The sequence below is a fragment of the Rhinoraja longicauda genome, chromosome 31 (genome assembly GCF_053455715.1).
Source record: "Rhinoraja longicauda isolate Sanriku21f chromosome 31, sRhiLon1.1, whole genome shotgun sequence".
NCBI classification, from domain to species: Eukaryota; Metazoa; Chordata; class Chondrichthyes; order Rajiformes; family Arhynchobatidae; genus Rhinoraja; species Rhinoraja longicauda.
In genome coordinates this window covers 16,180,665-16,198,187 of record NC_135983.1, presented here as the reverse complement: position 1 = coordinate 16,198,187, position 17,523 = coordinate 16,180,665, and the positions used below count along the sequence as shown (strand labels likewise).

Here is a 17,523-nt window from a genome sequence, read left to right as displayed (position 1 = left end):
CTCAGACACCTGAACTAATCAAGAATCTATCAATCTCTGCCTTAAAAATATCCATCGACTTGGCCTCCACAGCCATCTGTGGCAATGAATGCCACAGATTCACCACCCTCTGACTAAAGAAATATCTCCTCATCTCCTTCCTAAAGGTGCATCATTTTATTCTGAGGCTATGGTCTCTGGTCCTAGACTCTCCCACTAGTGGAAATATCCTCTCCACATCCACTCTATCCAGGTCTTTCACTATGCGATAAGTTTCAATGAGGTCCCCCCTCATTTGCAACTTATTTATTCACCAAATCAACCAAACCATGTCAAATGTTCAACTCCCTGCTCTCCGGGAAGAGAGGTCAGTAATGTATCTGCCACTGGAATGGGAGGTCAATGTGTCTGATCCCTGGTAAACTGGACAGGGGCTGTCTAGAGATGTCAGGCTATGTGAGATACTTGGACATCCTGGTTTAGGGTTTGGGATGGTGAGGAGGAGAAATTAGGAATAGGAGCAGGATTTAGAAATATAAATTGGTAAGTTGGAAAGGGTACAAAATAAATTCTCCAGTATATTGCCTGGGCCTTGGTGCTTGGTCTACAGGGAGTAGTTGGATAGGTAGGACTTTACCCTATGGAGCGTGGGAGGCTGAGGGGGTGACCTTAATGAGGTGCAAAAGGTCATGAGGGGCATGGACAAAGTGAACACTCAGTCTTTTTTCCGGAACACAGGATTTTAAAACAAGAGGGCGTGGTCTTAAGGTCAGAGGTGAGAAATTTAAGAAGGACCTCAGGCAATTCTTTCTCCGAGAGAATAAACTGTGTCTAGAATGAGCTGCCAGACATTTGGATAGAAATGTGGTTAGGAAGGGTTCCGTGGGATATGGGCCAAGTGCAGGAGAATGGGACTAGCCCAGTATGCCAACTTATCATCATATCATATATATACAGCCGGAAACAGGCCTTTTCGGCCCTCCAAGTCCGTGCCGCCCAGTGATCCCCGTACATTAACACTATCCTACACCCACTAGGGACAATTTTTTTTACATTTACCCAGCCAATTAACCTACATACCTGTACGTCTTTGGAGTGTGGGAGGAAACCGAAGATCTCGGAGAAAACCCACGCAGGTCACGGGGAGAACGTACAAACTCCTTACAGTGCAGCACCCGTAGTCGGGATCGAACCTGAGTCTCCGGCACTGCATTCGCTGTAAAGCAGCAACTCTACCGCTACGCTACCGTGTCAGCATGGATAGGATGGGCCAAAGGGCCTGTTCCGTGCTGTGCAGCTCTATGTATCAAGAATCCTTAGGTGGTGATTCCAGTCCGGACCAAAGATACTAGAGGAACAAGATGGACCACTCCGTCGAAATCGCCTATACTGAAGTGTAGTACGCAATGGAGCCTAACGTCCACCATTTCAGTAGGCAAAATCCACCATTCGTTATGCCTCTTGCAGTGTAATCAGTGTTTTGGGGGAACAGTAAGTGTGATTATACCATAAAAATGCAAAATATATCTCATCTATCAATTCACAGATTTTTGTTATTTTTCTTTTTAAAGGTTTCTGCCTACTAAAATGGCGCCATGACATACTACGGTTTTTAGGGTCGAGTGGTCTATCTTGCTCCTCTAGTAGCTTTGAGCCGGACCATCCCATACACACCAAATGATCAGACTGCGTCTGATACCTGATCATTTGATAGTCAGTTTGTGTCCAGGTTTAGATCCATGCTAAACAACCTGGAAAATGAATACAATGAAAACTGTTCAAAATATTTATCAAGTACAGAATATTGTCTACGTCCAAGTCAATAGGCTAACACGTGGCTTCATATTTGTCTCAAAATATGGGCCACCCAGCAGAATCCAGCCCCCATGTATTGGAGTGCTTCAATGCTGACAATAAGTTCTTAAACCCAAAAAACAAATTGCTGGAGGAACTTAGTAGGTTCCTAAGGAGGGAGAGGTCCAGATGTGGCTTTGGTCTGAAGAAGAGTCCTATCCAAGAACTTTGCCTGTCCATTCCCTCCACAGATGCTACCGGACCTGTTGAGTTCCTCCAGCACTTCATATTTTACTCAGGATTCCAGCATCTGCAGTTCCTTGTGTCTTCAGTTCTTAAACCCAAGTGTGTAGTGCCCTTTATGGTCCTCTCCCTCGCCCGTACCTTGCACCACCAGTTTGGTTTTGCCCAGACCCGTGCCAGCTGCATTTTGGGCAATGCACATGTAATGCCCAGAATCCTCCTCCGTAGCCCTCACGATCTCCAACGCTCCGTTAGCCAACATAAAGTATCCTGAAACAGAGAACAATCATCATTCAATCAACGCATGGTGTGATACACGGAACTGTGTAGCTCAGCCTGGCAATAATTAGTCTAGTTTCGTTTATTGTCATGTGTACCGAGGTCCAGAGAAAAGCTTTTTGTTGTGTGAAAGCTTTTTCCAGTCAGCAGAATGTCTGTAACATGATTAAAATCAAGCCGTCCACAGTGTACGGATGCAGGATAAAGGGAATAAGATTTAGTGCACGATAAAGTCCAGTAAAATCCGCTTAAAGATAGCTGAAAGTCTCCAATGAGGTACATAGTAGCTCGATTACTCTCTCGTTGGTGAAAGGATGGTTCAGTTGTCTGATAACAGCAAGGAAGAAGCTGTCCCTGTAGTTTAATGCCCGCTATCTCATCCCGGGCTAACACAATATTCTTGGCTGCCGGGAATGCTGACATGGTTCTACAACACATTCTACAACACAGTGGTTGCATTGGCCATTTTCTATGGAGTGGTCTGCTGGAGCGGAAGGGAAGAGACTCGACAAGCTGCTCAGGAAGGCCAGCTCTGTCCTGGGTTGCCCCCTCGACTCAGTGCAGGTGGTGGGAGAGAGGAGGATGATGGAAAAGCTAACATCGCTGCAGGGACAACGACTCCCACCCCATGCAGGACACGGTCACTGCACTGAGTAACTCCTTCAGTGACAGACTCCTTCACCCCAAGTGCGTGAAGGAGAGATATAGGTTGTCCTTCCTTCCCGCTGCAGTGAGACTGCACAACCAGCACTGCTCCCAGCAGACGAGTCAACAATAACACACAGAAAACTGATGACAATTTATGTATCTTTTATTTATAATGAATGATCTCTTGCTCTCCACTTTGCTGCTGTAACACTGTAAAATTCCCCGGTGTGGGACGAATAAAGGAATATATTATTATTATGAATGGAGGCACAAAAGACTGCAGATGCTGCATTCTTGAGCAAAATGCAAAGTGCTGGAGGGACTCAGCGGGTCAGGCAGCATCATGGTAGGGAATGGGCAGATGGTGTTTCAGGTTGGGAACCCCACTTCAGCTGAAGGATGCTGAAGAAGGATCCCAACATGAAATGTCATCTGTTTGTGCCACTCCACGGATGCTGCCTGACCTGCTGAGTTCCTCCAGCAGTTTTGTCTTTTTTTGTGATGTTGACATGGATGTCTAATCACAGGGTCTCTGTTGCAAGTCAACAAGGCGCAGTGATACATGCCCAGAGGATCACTGGTGGTCAGATCTGGCCGAAACTAAGGGAACACATTTATTCCTGTGTCTAAAGAATTGAGATTTGGCATTGCCCATTCTCCCCACGTTACGTGAGGCGGTGACGAAAATGGATAGTCCCTTTGCTAAGAACCAAAAAAATGAGCCATCAAAACGTCGAGAAGGCATGGAACTTTGCATTTGGATTTTACATGTGGACATAGAAACGAGTGGCATTCTAAGAAAAGTTCCATTCAAAGTACTCTCTAAAAGTGACAAAGCTTTTTTCCTCTCCTTTCCAGACCCTAGCACTCTGGGTTAAAGAATGCTTCCCCATCTTCTCTCTAATCTCCTCACCAAAGACTATCCCCTGGGTTTTTTTACCTTTCTGCTGGAGCTGGTCCCCTTCAGGCTGTTGCCCTGGGTTTGGACTGGCACCTTACCTGAACTTGAGATGGTGACGCCATCCTTCTGCCAAGTGATGCTGGGTCTGGGTGTGCCTGTCCATTCACAGGGCAGAATGATGCCACTATTCACCACAACTTCAAAGGTGGCAGGGAGGGCTTTGATGACTGGGGATTCTGCAATGGCAGGAGACAAAAGAAATCCTGGTGATAAACTTGTTTTTTTGTTTGTTTCAGAACCAGGGGCCACAGTCTAAGAATGAAGGGAGGCCATTTAAAACTGAGAAGAAAAAAAAACTTTCTCACCCAGAGAATTGTGAATTTGTGGAATTCTCTGCCACAGAAGGCAGTTGAGGCCAATTCACTGGATGAATTTAAAAGAGATTTAGTCAAGTCAAGTCAAGTCAATTTTATTTGTATAGCACATTTAAAAACAACCCACGTTGACCAAAGTGCTGTACATCTGTTTAGGTACTAAGGAAAAAATGAAACATACAGTAGCATACAAACATAACAGCACATACAAAACAGTTCACAGCGCCCCCTCAGAGGGCCTCAAACGCTAGGGAGTAGAAATAGGTTTTGAGCCTGGACTTAAAGGAGTCGATGGAGGGGGCAGTTCTGATGGGGAGAGGGATGCTGTTCCACAGTCTAGGAGCTGCAACCGCAAAAGCGCGGTCACCCCTGAGCTTAAGCCTAGACCGCGGGATAGTGAGTAGCCCCAAGTCGGCCGACCTGAGGGACCTGGAGTTAGAGAGGTGGGTTAGAAGATTTTTGATGTAGGGGGGGGGAATGTCCATTTCGATAGACTCTAGGGGCTAGCAGAATCAAGGGATATGGGGAGAGGGCATGCACGGGTTATTGATCGTGGGTGATCAACCATGATCGCAATGAATGGCGGTGCTGGCTCGAAGGGTCAATTGGCCTCCTCCTGCACCTATTTTCTATGTTTAAGAAAAGAAGCAACGATTTATATCGGAGACACAAGAGACTGCAGATGCTGGAATGTGAAGGAGAGAACTGCAGATGCTGGATACACAGAAAAAGCGGGACAGGCAACATCTCTGAAGAGAAGGAATGGGTGACGTTTCGGGTCCAGACCCTTCTTCAGACTAGTCAGGGGAAAGGGAAATGAGAGATATAGACAATGATGTCGAGATGCAAAGAACAATGCATGACAGATATGCGAAAAAGTAACAATGCTGGAATCTTGAGCAAAATCAACGACAAACTGCTGGAGAAATTCAGTGGGCCAAGCGGCATCTGTGGAGGGAAATGGGCAGGTAATGTTTTGGACCTGAAACATCATCTGTTCATTCCCTCCACACATGCTGCCTGACCCACTGAGCTCCTTCAGCACATTGTTTTTCGTTCAATTTGTAAGTATCAGGCCTTTCGCATTCTCAGGACATCCTTTTAGGTGTGCAGACTGGTGTAAGGAAGGAAATACGACTCTCACTCATGCAGAGTAAGAACCTACATACAGTAAACAGTAAAGTTGAAAGGAAATGAGCCGGGCGGATTTTTTTGACACAGTGGGTGCCTGGAACGTGCTGCCAGCAGGGGTGGTGGAGACAGACAGACATGATAACGGTGTTTAGGAGAGTTTTAGCTGGGCACATGGATATGCAGGGAATGAAGGAATCATTCGTCGTAGCAAGGGGACATTAGTATAACTTAGCATTATGTTCAGCACAGACATTGTGGGCCGAAGGGCTTGTTCCTGTGCTGCTGTTCTCTGGTCTAGGTGTCATCTATATACTAAGGGGGGAGGGGGGGAGGAGGAGGGAAGGAAGGGGGGGGGAGTGGAAAGGGGAGGGGGAGGGGAGGGAGGAGAGGGTGCTGCTCCAATGCAGAAGAGGTTTGGGCCCAACTTGGTCTAGTTTGATATTAATTTCCTATTGAGTGAAAGTATTTCAGCACCGTACAAGGACACATGGTGCTAGAGATGGAAAGCCCATTGGCCGTTTACCTTGCACTATGAGGGTGACGTGGTTATGGGCTGTCCCCACCACGTTCCGAGCTGTGCACGTGTAGTAGCCGCCATGGCTCAGCTTTGCCAAGGCAATTTCCAGGGCACCTAAAGAAACATAGAAGTTCCAAAACTATTCTGGCAATTATGAACCCCCTAAGAAAACACGCAAGGCAAGTCAGAGGAAGCTGCAGAAGCCCATTCAATGATGACTTTCACAAGACATTTCGACAGAAAGGAAGGGTTTCAATGGCAATGGGCCAATTGCAGGCCAATTGGACTAGCCCAGTATTCCAACTTGGACAAGTGGACTAAAGGGCCTTTTTCTGTGCTCTACAGCTCTATGACTATTAAAAAGCACAGACCTGTACAATTTTATTGACAAAAATGGGTAACCGAATGATTTTCATGACTGCTTTTTGCTTGACAAATAAGTGTTGAAAAATCAGGCAGTATCATGGCCAGCTCAAGGAGGTCCAAATCCCAGCTGGACTAATTTTCGCATGAATTGATCGGTTAACTTGATTGAAAGGTACAACATGGAAACAGGCCCTTCACCTTCGGGTGGGGGTGGGGATGAGTCAGGAGTCCCACAGCCAGGCCCATCGCTGGATCTCACCCAATGTCAACATGTTCCCACGTTCAATATCAGGGGTGGCTGGATGCTAGGAATCCAGGCTGATATCTCCTTCCCAACCAAGGGTACAAAGATCTCGGGCCGAGCCACTATCTGTTGTTGCGGTAACAGATGTTGACAAATCGAGAACAGACCAAGGATCCCAAGGAGATGATTAACCCTTTGGATCTAATTGGATCTCCCTTTGTATAAGACAGGTCTCACGGCGACAACATATTACATTTTACCTTAGTGGAGTTTAGAGATACAGCGCAGAAACAGGCCCTTCGGCCCCCCATGCCCGTGCCAACCAGCGATCCCCGCACACTAACGCTATCCTACACACACTTGGGACAATTTACAATTATACCAAGCCAATTAACCTACGTATGTATTTGGTGTGTGGTAGGAAACCGGAGATCCTGGAGAAAGCCCATGCAGGTCACCGAGAGATCGTGCAAACTCTGTATAGACAGCACCCGTAGCCAGGATCGAACCCGGGTCTCTGGCACTGTAAGGCAGCACCTCTACCGCTGCGTGCCACCCGAAATCACTCACCAAAATTAAAAAAGGCCTTGACATGTCTCAAATTTTCCTTGATATATATGTCTATTGAGAGCAAAGGAACCGTGCACAGACCTGTGGGCAGGACTTTGTAACCTGGCCCTCGGTTCCCTAGTTGGCCTCCATCCTTGGTCCAAGTCACCGAAGGCTTGGGGATTCCGGTGACATGGCACGGTAGCACCACCGGGGACATCGCACTGACTGTGACACCTGGAGAGCCATCTGCAATTGATGGAGGGACTGGAGGATAAAAATACAGAGATATTAAATATAACACCTTTCATGTGTTTCAGGTCCTATGCACATGGAACAGGACAATTAAATATCTTACTCTCGTCAGTCTTACATGCATTAGCACATTCATGGATCAGGCGGAGATACAAGGAAATGCAGACGTTGGAATCTTGAGTAAAACACAAAGTGCTGGAGAAACTCAGCAGGTCAGGCAGTCTCTGTGGAGGGAACGGATACACGGCGTTTCGAGTGTGAAGAAGGGTTCCGACCTGAAACCTTGTCTGTCCATTCCCTCCACAGGTGCAGCCTGACCCGCTGAGTTCTTCCAGCATTTTGTGTGTTAATGGATCAGGTATTGGTCAAACTTTTTCCCTTCATAATTTACACAGATGATTAGAGCCTTTTGAACACTTGACAATGGAAGAAACAGTCTGAATTGCCTGAGGGCAAGAGCTACAAGCACATAAATACATGGAGGCAGGAATACGGGAAACTAATGGTTTCAGTTAAGATAAATAACTGGATTTTGAGGGTAGTCGCTTCTAGGAGAGGTTGGACAGACTTGGATAGTTTTCTTCAGAACGCCTGAGGTTTTGGAGTGACCTGACAGGAGTATTTAAAATTATGAGAGACATACGTAAGATAGACAGCCAGATCTTCCTCCCCAGGACGGAAATGTCAAGGACAATGCTTTAAGGACAAGGTGAGAAGGGCAAAGTTTAAAGGAGATGTGCGGGTCAGACTCTTTTTACCGAGAGTGCCTGGAATGTGCTGCCAGAGGTGGTGCTGGAGGCAGATACGATATGTTTTTTTAGAGACTTTTGGATCGGCACATGGATACACAGGGGATGCACGGTAGCGCAGCGGTAGAGTTGCTGCTTTACAGCGAATGCAGCGCCGGAGACTCAGGTTCGATCCTGACTATGGTTGTTGCACTGTAAGGAGTTTGTACGTTCTCCCCGTGACCTGCGTGGGTTTTCTCCGAGATCTTCGGTTTCCTCCCACACTCCAAAGACGTACAGGTATGTAGGTTAATTGGCTGGGTAAATGTAAAAAAATTGTCCCTAGTGGGTGTAGGATAGTGTTAATGTGCGGGGATCGCTGGGCGGCACGGACTTGGAGGGCCGAAAAGGCCTGTTTCCGGCTGTATATATATGATGATGATGATGCTGGAGTAACTCAGCAGGTCAGGCAGCATCTCAGGAGAGAAGGAATGGGTGACGTTTTGGGTCGAGACCCTTCTTCAGACTGATTCAGGGAATGCAGGAATGTGGATTATGTTCAGGCAGGTAAGAGTTGGTTTTGGCATCATGTTCAGCACGGACATTGTTCCTGCGCTGCACTCTTTGATGCTCTGTGTTCTATTCATGGCGCTGCCCCCACCTCCACGCCAGCCCAAATCCAACCGGTACCCTGTTACCTGCTTCCCTTTGGTTCCATGTCCTCGACCCTAAGCCGTTTCGATCCGCAAGGAACCTCAAACACTCCTCCCCAGACCCACACCCCCCCTCGCCAAGACAGGAAAGCCTCACCGTGCACGGTTAGCTGGATGATCCTGTGGGAATCTCCCACCTTGTTTGTAGCCCTGCACTGGTACAGCGATGTATCCTCAGTGGTGACAGACAGCACCACCATGGAACCCGATGGCAGCAACCTGGAAGAACAAGAGGGTCACAGGAACAACTCTCAACCCACCAGTCAGTAACGGCAGCACTAGACTACATATTCTGAAACTAAATTGGGCTTTTGAGCAAACGTAACAGCACAATTGCCTTAGTGTTATCATTTCTACAGGCAAGATTCAAGAGTGTTGAAGTGTCCCATGTACCAACAAAAGAACAATTGAATTCTTACTTGCTGCAGTTCAACAGGCCCAAGAATGCATTAACACATAGATTATACACACACACACATACACACACCAATATATATATATACATATGTATATATAGAAACATAGAAAATAGGTGCAGGAGGAGGCCATTTGGCCCTTCGAGCCAGCACCGCCGTTCATATATATCAATATATATTGATAAAATTAATAGATTATAACAGACTATTATAGTGCAAAACAGAAGCCTGTAGCTACCAAAGACACGGCCCATAGTTGTTGAGCTCAGTGTCGTGCAGTGTTCAAGAGCCTGATGGTCACTGGGAAGATATGGTCCTTGAACCTGATGGTCACGGGTCTCAGGTTCCTGAACCTTTTTACTGACGGCAATAGTGAGATGAGAGCATGGCCAGGGTGGTATGTGTCTTTGATGATATTGACTGACCTTTTGATGCTGTGGCCGCTATAGATCCCTTTGATGGCAGGGAGATGGACACCAGTGATGGGCCAGGCATTTCCTTATGGAAGCAGTACAGTGCCCTTAATCACTCCCGGTAATGTTCTGAGTGTACGCATTCAAACTACTCACAGGGCTAATTGCTTGACAACTCCAAAAACATTTTTATAACATGGCAATTGGTTAGAATGCACCAAAGCAGATTCAAATGCAGTGTACAAGGGAGGGCTGGGCTTCAGAACGATGGGGAGATGGCTGAGGAGTGGGGCTGGTGGAATTTAAGTTCAAACAATAATGAAATTCTGGAATTGAAAAAGGAGTAATTGTAATCAGGAACCAACCCTTATTAGTGTAGATGGGGCATGTTGGGCGGTGTGGGCAAGTGGGGCTGAAGGGCCTGTTTCCACGCTGTATGACTTTACGACCCTTTCTGGGTTATGACTGAATCCAAACCCTCCAATGTGATTGATTCTTAATGACCTTCTTATAGAGTGGTACAGCAGGGAAACAGGCCCTTCAGCCCAACTCATCCGTGCTGACCAAGATGCCCCATGTAAGCTAGACCCATTTGCCACTGTTCGTCCCTTATCCCTTTAAACCTTTCCTATCAGTCCGATTCCTTTTAATAAATGGCCATTTTTTAGAGTGAACCTTTCTAATTGGGAGTAGTTTCTCACAGTATGTGGCCTGTTCATTCATTTGCCCCCACCCCTACCCGCGAGTCCGCCATCGATTTCTTGAATTGACATTATAGCGGCTGGAGACATATTTTGGCCTGGGTCGGATTCAATCCCTGAAAATGAAACCTGTCCTTCAAACAAGGGATTCATGCAAATACTTATTTTCCATTCAGAGCCTCAATGTTACCTGTATGTGTTCTGCTGCAGGTTAAAGTTCAGAGGCTTTCCATTTTTCTTCCAGGTCACTTCAGGTTTCGGACTCCCTGAAACCTCGCAGCCCATCTTGGCTTGAGTATTCACAACGGCCGTGACGTTCGTTGGTGAAGGGCTGATCACAGGGGCACCTAAAAGTCAAAGTAAACATTGATCAAACCGGGACATGCATGCATTAATCTACACTCACAGGTGTTTCATTCCTTGAGGAACGTCAAGAACCAAATAGGGTCACGCCACAGGCCGACAATGCAAAACTAAAGTCCGTGGTGCAAGCAAAGACACAGTCTGTAGAAGACCATAGTTGCCGAGGCCAATGTTGTGCCGTGATGCAGAGCCTGACGGTTGCTGGGAATAATAGACAATAGACAATAGACAATAGGTGCAGGAGGAGGCCATTCAGCCCCTCGAGCCAGCACCGCCATTCAATGTGATCATGGCTGATCATTCTCAATCAGTACCCCGTTCCTGCTTTCTCCCCATACCCCCCGACTCCGCTATCCTTAAGAGCTCTATCTAGCTCTCTCTTGAATGCATTCAGAATTGGCCTCCACTGCCTTCTGAGGCAGAGAATTCCACAGATTCACAACTCTCTGACTGAAAAAGTTTTTCCTCATCTCAGTTCTAAATGGCCTACCCCTTATTCTTAAACTGTGGCCCCTTGTTCTGGACTCCCCCAAAGTTGGGAACATGCTTCCTGCCTCTAACGTGTCCAACCCCTTAATAATCTTATACGTTTCGATAAGATCTCATCTCATCCTTCTAAATTCCAGTTAATAAGCTGTTCCTGAACCTGGAGGTCACAGCTTTCAAGCTTCTGAACCTTCTTCCCGATGGTGGCTACAAGAGGACTGCCTGGCCAGGATAAGAAGCAAGTTTGATAGGGCTGCTAAGTACAATGAGGTAAATTAGAAGGGAGTGAACAGCGATACGGGCTGAGAACTAGAGTATGGAAGATGAGAGAAGCTGAAGATTTTCATAACTTTAAAGGCTCTGGGAGAGAGGAAGCTGATGCGGATCCCAATGGCACAAAAGCATCTGGTTGGAGACACAAGGAAGTGCAGATGCTGGAACCTTGAGCAAAGCACGGAATGCTGGAGGAACTCAGCCAGTCAGGCATCATCTGTGGAGGGAAATGGCCAACGACATTTCGGATCTGACTAAAAACGAACTGCATTCAGTCTGAAGAAGGGGTTCTGACCTAAAACATAGGCTGTCCATTCCTGCCGCAGACCCACCGAGTTCCTCCAATGCTTTGTGTTTTTCTTAAGAGCATTTGGTTGTCAGACAAGCCCCCTTCTCTAGTTTGCAGGGACAAACAAATAAATCACATCAAAAGATGTGAATGGTTTCCTTGCTTGAGGGAGTGCTCATGTCTGTCCTACAGTTGCTGAATGTTTATCATCTCCTCTTAATGCAAAATAAAAGTGCTGGAGGACCTCAGCGTGTCAGGCAGTGTCTTTGAATGGAATGGACAGGGGACATTTCAGGTCAGGATCCTTCTTCAGACTGATACAGGAGGGTATCTCCCCTTAATGGCCTAAAAGGAATTCATATCCCTGGTCGAATGATCAGTCTGAAGAAGGGTCTCGACCCGAAACGTCACCCATTCCTTCTCTCCCGAGATGCTGCCTGTCCTGCTGAGTTACTCCAGCATTTTGTGAATAAATACCTTCGATTTGTACCATCTGCATCTGCAGTTCTTTTCTTACACTAATCATATCCCTGGTCATTCGCTAGTTTGCGTCTTCCTTTACCTTGTCTACACTACGGCTCCCCTCTTTTCTCTTTCCTTAAGACCGGGAGTTACATCAACAGCAACGCCACTTATCCCTGAGAGTTATACATACACGGCTGTTCAGATGGTCAGTGTAGCATTGCTGAGAGGTTAAACATACCCAAGACTTGCAGCTCGATCCAATGCTGATCGGAGCCGACTGCACTGGATGCTGAGCATAGATAGCGGCCAGCGTCAAAAACTTGCACAGAGGGGATCCGCAGGGAGCCGTCAGGGAGAAAGTCAAACCTGTGAGGAAAGGAAGACTTGGCAATCAGTTAACAAACAGACGGACAGAGGGTAGGACGCATATGAAACGAGCTGCAGTGCTTGTAGTTGAGGCAGGTACAATAACAATAACTATCACAAATTTACTATCGCAACATTTAAGAAACATTTAGAAAGGTTCATGGATAGAATAGGTTTAGAGGGATATGGGTCCAAAAGCAGGTAGGTGTGACTAGTGTAGATGAGACATCATCTGGTGCGGGCAAGTTAGGCCAAAGGACCTATTTCCACGCTGTAAAACTCTATGCCTCTATGAATGAAGGAATATGGAGCTGACCCTGTGGGGTTTAGGTTTATTATTGTCACGTGTACCCAGGTAGTTTACTTTGCATGCTATCCAAATTAGACCAGATAATTCTATATATAAATACAATCAAGACAAATTCATTGCAATAGGTAGAGCAAAGGGGATGATACAGAGTGCAGAATATCGTTCTCAGCATTGTAGCGCAGCAGTTCCAGAGACAAGGTGCAGTGAATTGGACAGTGCCCTCGCTTATGGAAGGACCGTTCAGAAGCCTGATCACAGAAGGGAAGAAGCCGTCCCTGAGTCTGGTGGTGTGTGCTTTCAAGCCTCTGTACGTAAGGGCCTGCAGCTTCTGAATGGGATCGCAGAAAATGTTTGGAGAAACAATCGGACGGAAAAAAATAATCTTTAGACCAAGACGTACAAATTAACATGGCGGACTCTTGGAATGGGGAGATTGGATCATCTCAATGTTGTATCTGATGTAGATGATTAGAGACAGCACTTTTATTGTGATGGTACTGCCTACCAAAAAAAATCTATTCATTACATTAGGCGGACAGGCCCTTAAACATTTTGTACGATACGGTACGATAAATCTTTATTTATCCCAGGAGGGAAATTGATCGGCCAACAGTCATAAAACGCAAGATGCATGAATCGAATTATACGTTTACAATCACCATAGACACCAAACAGCAAGGAACAACATGTGTCCCAATGTCTTTTTGTCTACAAAGAAACACTGGACTACAAGTATATGGAAAGGTACAACCTTGAAGGGAATTGTAGACACAAGGAACCACACACGATGCTGGTTTACAAAAACATACGCAAAGTGGTGGGGTAACTCAGCGGGTCAGGCAGCAACTTTCGGGAACATGGGTAGGTGACGTTTTGGATCCCGACTTGAAATGTCGCCTATCCATGTTCTCCAGAGATGCTGCCTGACCTGCCAAGTTACTCCAACACTCTGTGTCTTCTCTTGAGGAGGATTGGATTGTTTCCCTCAAGCTCTGATGTCTCTGGCCACTGGTTTGTAGGTTAATTGGCTGCTGGGTAAATGTAAAAATTGTCCCTAGTGGGTGTAGGATAGTGTTAATGTGCGGGGATCGCTGGGCGGCACGGACTTGGTGGGCCGAAAAGGCCTGTTTCCGGCTGTATATATATGATATGATATGATATGGTTTGTACCTGGGATTCTCTGGGCTCAGTAAACTGCCATCCTTTCTCCAAGTGACCGTTGGTTTCGGATAGCCATGGACCTCACATTCCAGCAGAGTGGGCTGGTTGATGAAGATAGAGAGGGACGGGGATCCGGGTTTAATGGTTGGAGTAACTGAAAAGCAAGCAAAAGTACCAAGGAAGTAAACCAGGGGATGACAAGGTACAATAACAAATAAGATAGCAGAGACACAAAACAGAGTGATTAATTCAATCAATTCTTAAACCGGTTTACAATCACCTAGGGATATTTAGCTTAGTAAAGCGATTATTACGCGAGTGGAATCAAGTGTGAAAGATCGAGACATTCAGGGCAAGATTCTCACAAAACAAGTGTGGCAGGCGCAAGGCAGGACTGAAACACTCAATCAAAGAATGAAGGAGGCTGTAGAAAGTGGTGGACATTGCCTGGTCCATCATGGATACTGATCTCCCCACAGGGATCGCAGGGATCTACAGGAAACACTGCCTCAAGAAGGCAGCTAATATCATCAGAGACCCCCGCTCTCATTTCACTGCCACCTTCGGGAGCCTGAGAACCATGATTCCAGGTTTAAGAACAGCTTCTACCCGGTAGCCATCAGGCTCTTGAACTACTCCGCACAATCCTAACCACTGACTCAGCACCCAAGCTACTCTGGATTTTGTTCTACTCAGGTTGCCTTTCTATTCCCAATGCAACGATCTGTGAAATTGCACGCCTACCATGAACAACGACGTTGAAGACACGGCTCATTGCTCCTGCGATGTTGCTGATGTGACACCTGTAGATGCCCGTGTCTGACGTGCCAACATGGCTGATCACAAGGTATTGGCTGTCTGGCTCATGCTGAACGTGAGAATCAGCCTGAAAGCAAAATACTTCAGATTGTAATCACAGCAGTCACTGCATCAAGCCTTTACCTCAAACTATCTAGAAAGAAGGGTCCCGAACCGGAATGTCACCTATTCATGTTCTCCAGGGATGTTTTGTGTCTTCCGCGACACTATTTAAACCGACCAGAAACTGTTGTGCGTCATCCTGGTACAGAAAATATGGCATTAAGATGGAAAAAGCGTAGAGAGGATGTAGCAGGACTGGAGGACTCATGGGAGAGTTGGGACTTTATTTCTCAGAGCACAGGAGGTTAATAGTTGATCTTATAAAGGTGTATAAAATCGTGAGGGGAATAGATGCGGTGAATCTTTTACCAGGGTAGGAGAATTAAGAACTAAAGGGCTTGGTTTCAGGTGTGGAGGGGAAGATCAAATAGGAACATGAGGGGCAACTTTTTAACCGAAAGGTTGGTGGTTATGTGGTACAAGCTGCCAGACGGAATAGTCGAGGGAGGTATAATAACAACATTTAAAATACACTTGGACAAGTACAGGGAAGGTTTAGAGGGGTATGGGTCAAACCCAGGCAAATGGGTCTAGCTGAGATGGAGCATCTTGGTCGGCATGGATGAATTAAGCCAAACGGCCTGTTTCCGCGCTATATGACTCAATGAATAATTGTGTGACCAGTTCAAAGTGAATGCAATCATATAGTTTAAACAGTATAAAATGTAATCCTGTCCCGGCCATCACTGAGGAGTTACTTGGGCAATTACTACAAGTTGGTCTGTTTATGTGATTCTGGATTTTAGGGTCAGGTCGGAGATCAGAGCAAGTACAACTTTGAATCTTAAAGCAAATGATTTATAAGTACAGACACCGCTAAACACTGGCAATGTCATAACACGCGGCACATGCATCCAACGAAGTTCTGCAGCTCAAAGGCACTCACTTGCACCGGGAGGTCATCCTTGAACCACTGGACAGTGGGAGGTGGCACAGCTTCAGACATGCACTCCAGTGTCAGCTGCTCCTCTGCCATCAGAGTGACCAGCTGGGGATCACTGGACCCCCTGATATTCGGGGAAACTGTATATCAGAGAGACAGAAACACAACTGAAAGACGGAGTTTGCTATCAGCCAGTAACCAAGAAGCAGACCGAAGCAACACAGGAAGTGCAACAAAGTTAGACACAAAATGCCGGAGTAACTCAGTGGGTCAGGCAGCATCTCTGGAGAGAAGGAACGGGTGACAGTGTCTCGATCCAAAATGTCACCCATTCCTTCTATCCAGACATGCTGCCGGAGTTACTCAGGCATTTTGTGTCTATCTTCAGTGCATCTGCAGTTCCTTCCTACACAGAAAGTGCAGGCAAGCTCCAGACTGGTGAATGTGGAGGATATTTATAAACTGAGTTCATCAAATATGCATGGAACACAATGGGTGAAAAGATAAGAGGATGTATTGAATGAGATCAAGATAAATGAGGCACAACGGAACAAATTGTCTCTACTTGTTCCATACAGAGTGATAAACAGGATACCCCTCTGACAACCATTTCTAAATGGAAAGAAAGTTAGAAATGATCTATTTAACAAGACAGAAACTGTTTGGTTTTAGTATCAATATTCACAATTTATAAGACATATATGGAGAGATTCAGGAAGTTAAGCTACAAGAAGAGGAGAAGCTGTGTGGGAAGTGATGTGGGAATGGGCTGGAAGGGTAATGAAGCCTTCAGTGATCTATAAGACTTAGGGTGGTGGGAGAGAGAGTTCATTTACTGGAAGAAAAGCAGGTGAAAGTCTAAAGCAGATAATCGTACCATGTATCTTCACCAGGTGATGCTGCTGGTCTTCCCCAGCAGGACTTGTAGCCAGACATGTGTAAAGCCCTGCATCTTCTACCTGTAGCGGAGCACACCGTAGATGTCAGTAATGTGGCCCATTATTAAAAGGGCAGGATTCACCGTTAGAAGCTTTACCTCACATTAATGCTTTCTGCCCGAGTCCATCTAAATGCAAGATTAACCGGTTTCCTTTATCAGGCTGGATCATCCCAAAGGTAGTTGAGGCCAGTTCATTGGCTATATTTAAGAGGGAGTTAGATGTGGCCCTTGTGGCTAAAGGGATCAGGGGGTATGGAGAGAAGGCAGGTACGGGATACTGAGTTGGATGATCAGCCATGATCATATTGAATGACGGTGCAGGCTCGAAGGGCCGAATGGCCTACTCCTGCACCTATTTTCTATGTTTCTATGTTTCAAACAGATTGAGTCACTGCGCACGTTCCCTCTTTCCAAGTGCAAACCACATGTTAAAATGCTCGTGCGAAGAAGGTGGCACAGTGGCGCAGCTGGTTGACCTGCTGCCTCACCGCATCAGAGGCCAGGGTTCGATCCTGACCTCCGCTGCTGTCTGTGTGAAGTTTCCACGTTCTCCATGTGACGCGAGCGCTTCCTCCGGGAGCTACGGTTTCCTCCCACATCCCAAAGACATGTGGGGTTGTAAGTTGGTTGCTCCCAGTGTGTAGGGAAAATGGGATAACATAGAACTAGTGTGAACAGGTGATGGTTGGTATGGACTTGATGGGCCAAAGGGCCTGTTTCCATGCGGCATCTCTAAACTAAACTCAAAAAAAGGATGCACATGGGGGATGGTGAGGGAAATACAGCGACCCATCCATTGGCAGTGTCCTGTT

General features: G+C 46.4%; 1 protein-coding gene across 1 annotated transcript in view; it reads right to left on the bottom strand.

Annotated features, from left to right (window-relative positions):
• The window catches only part of LOC144608493 (hemicentin-1-like), a 259,005-nt gene that overhangs the window by 44,195 nt on the left and 197,287 nt on the right, over positions 1-17,523 (bottom strand). Inside the window, 11 exon segments of the mRNA XM_078426331.1 lie at positions 2,158-2,286; positions 3,943-4,080; positions 5,876-5,983; positions 7,131-7,295; positions 8,822-8,943; positions 10,445-10,601; positions 12,369-12,496; positions 13,977-14,121; positions 14,712-14,853; positions 15,775-15,911; positions 16,649-16,730. Coding sequence (XP_078282457.1) covers positions 2,158-2,286; positions 3,943-4,080; positions 5,876-5,983; positions 7,131-7,295; positions 8,822-8,943; positions 10,445-10,601; positions 12,369-12,496; positions 13,977-14,121; positions 14,712-14,853; positions 15,775-15,911; positions 16,649-16,730 — 1,453 coding nt within the window.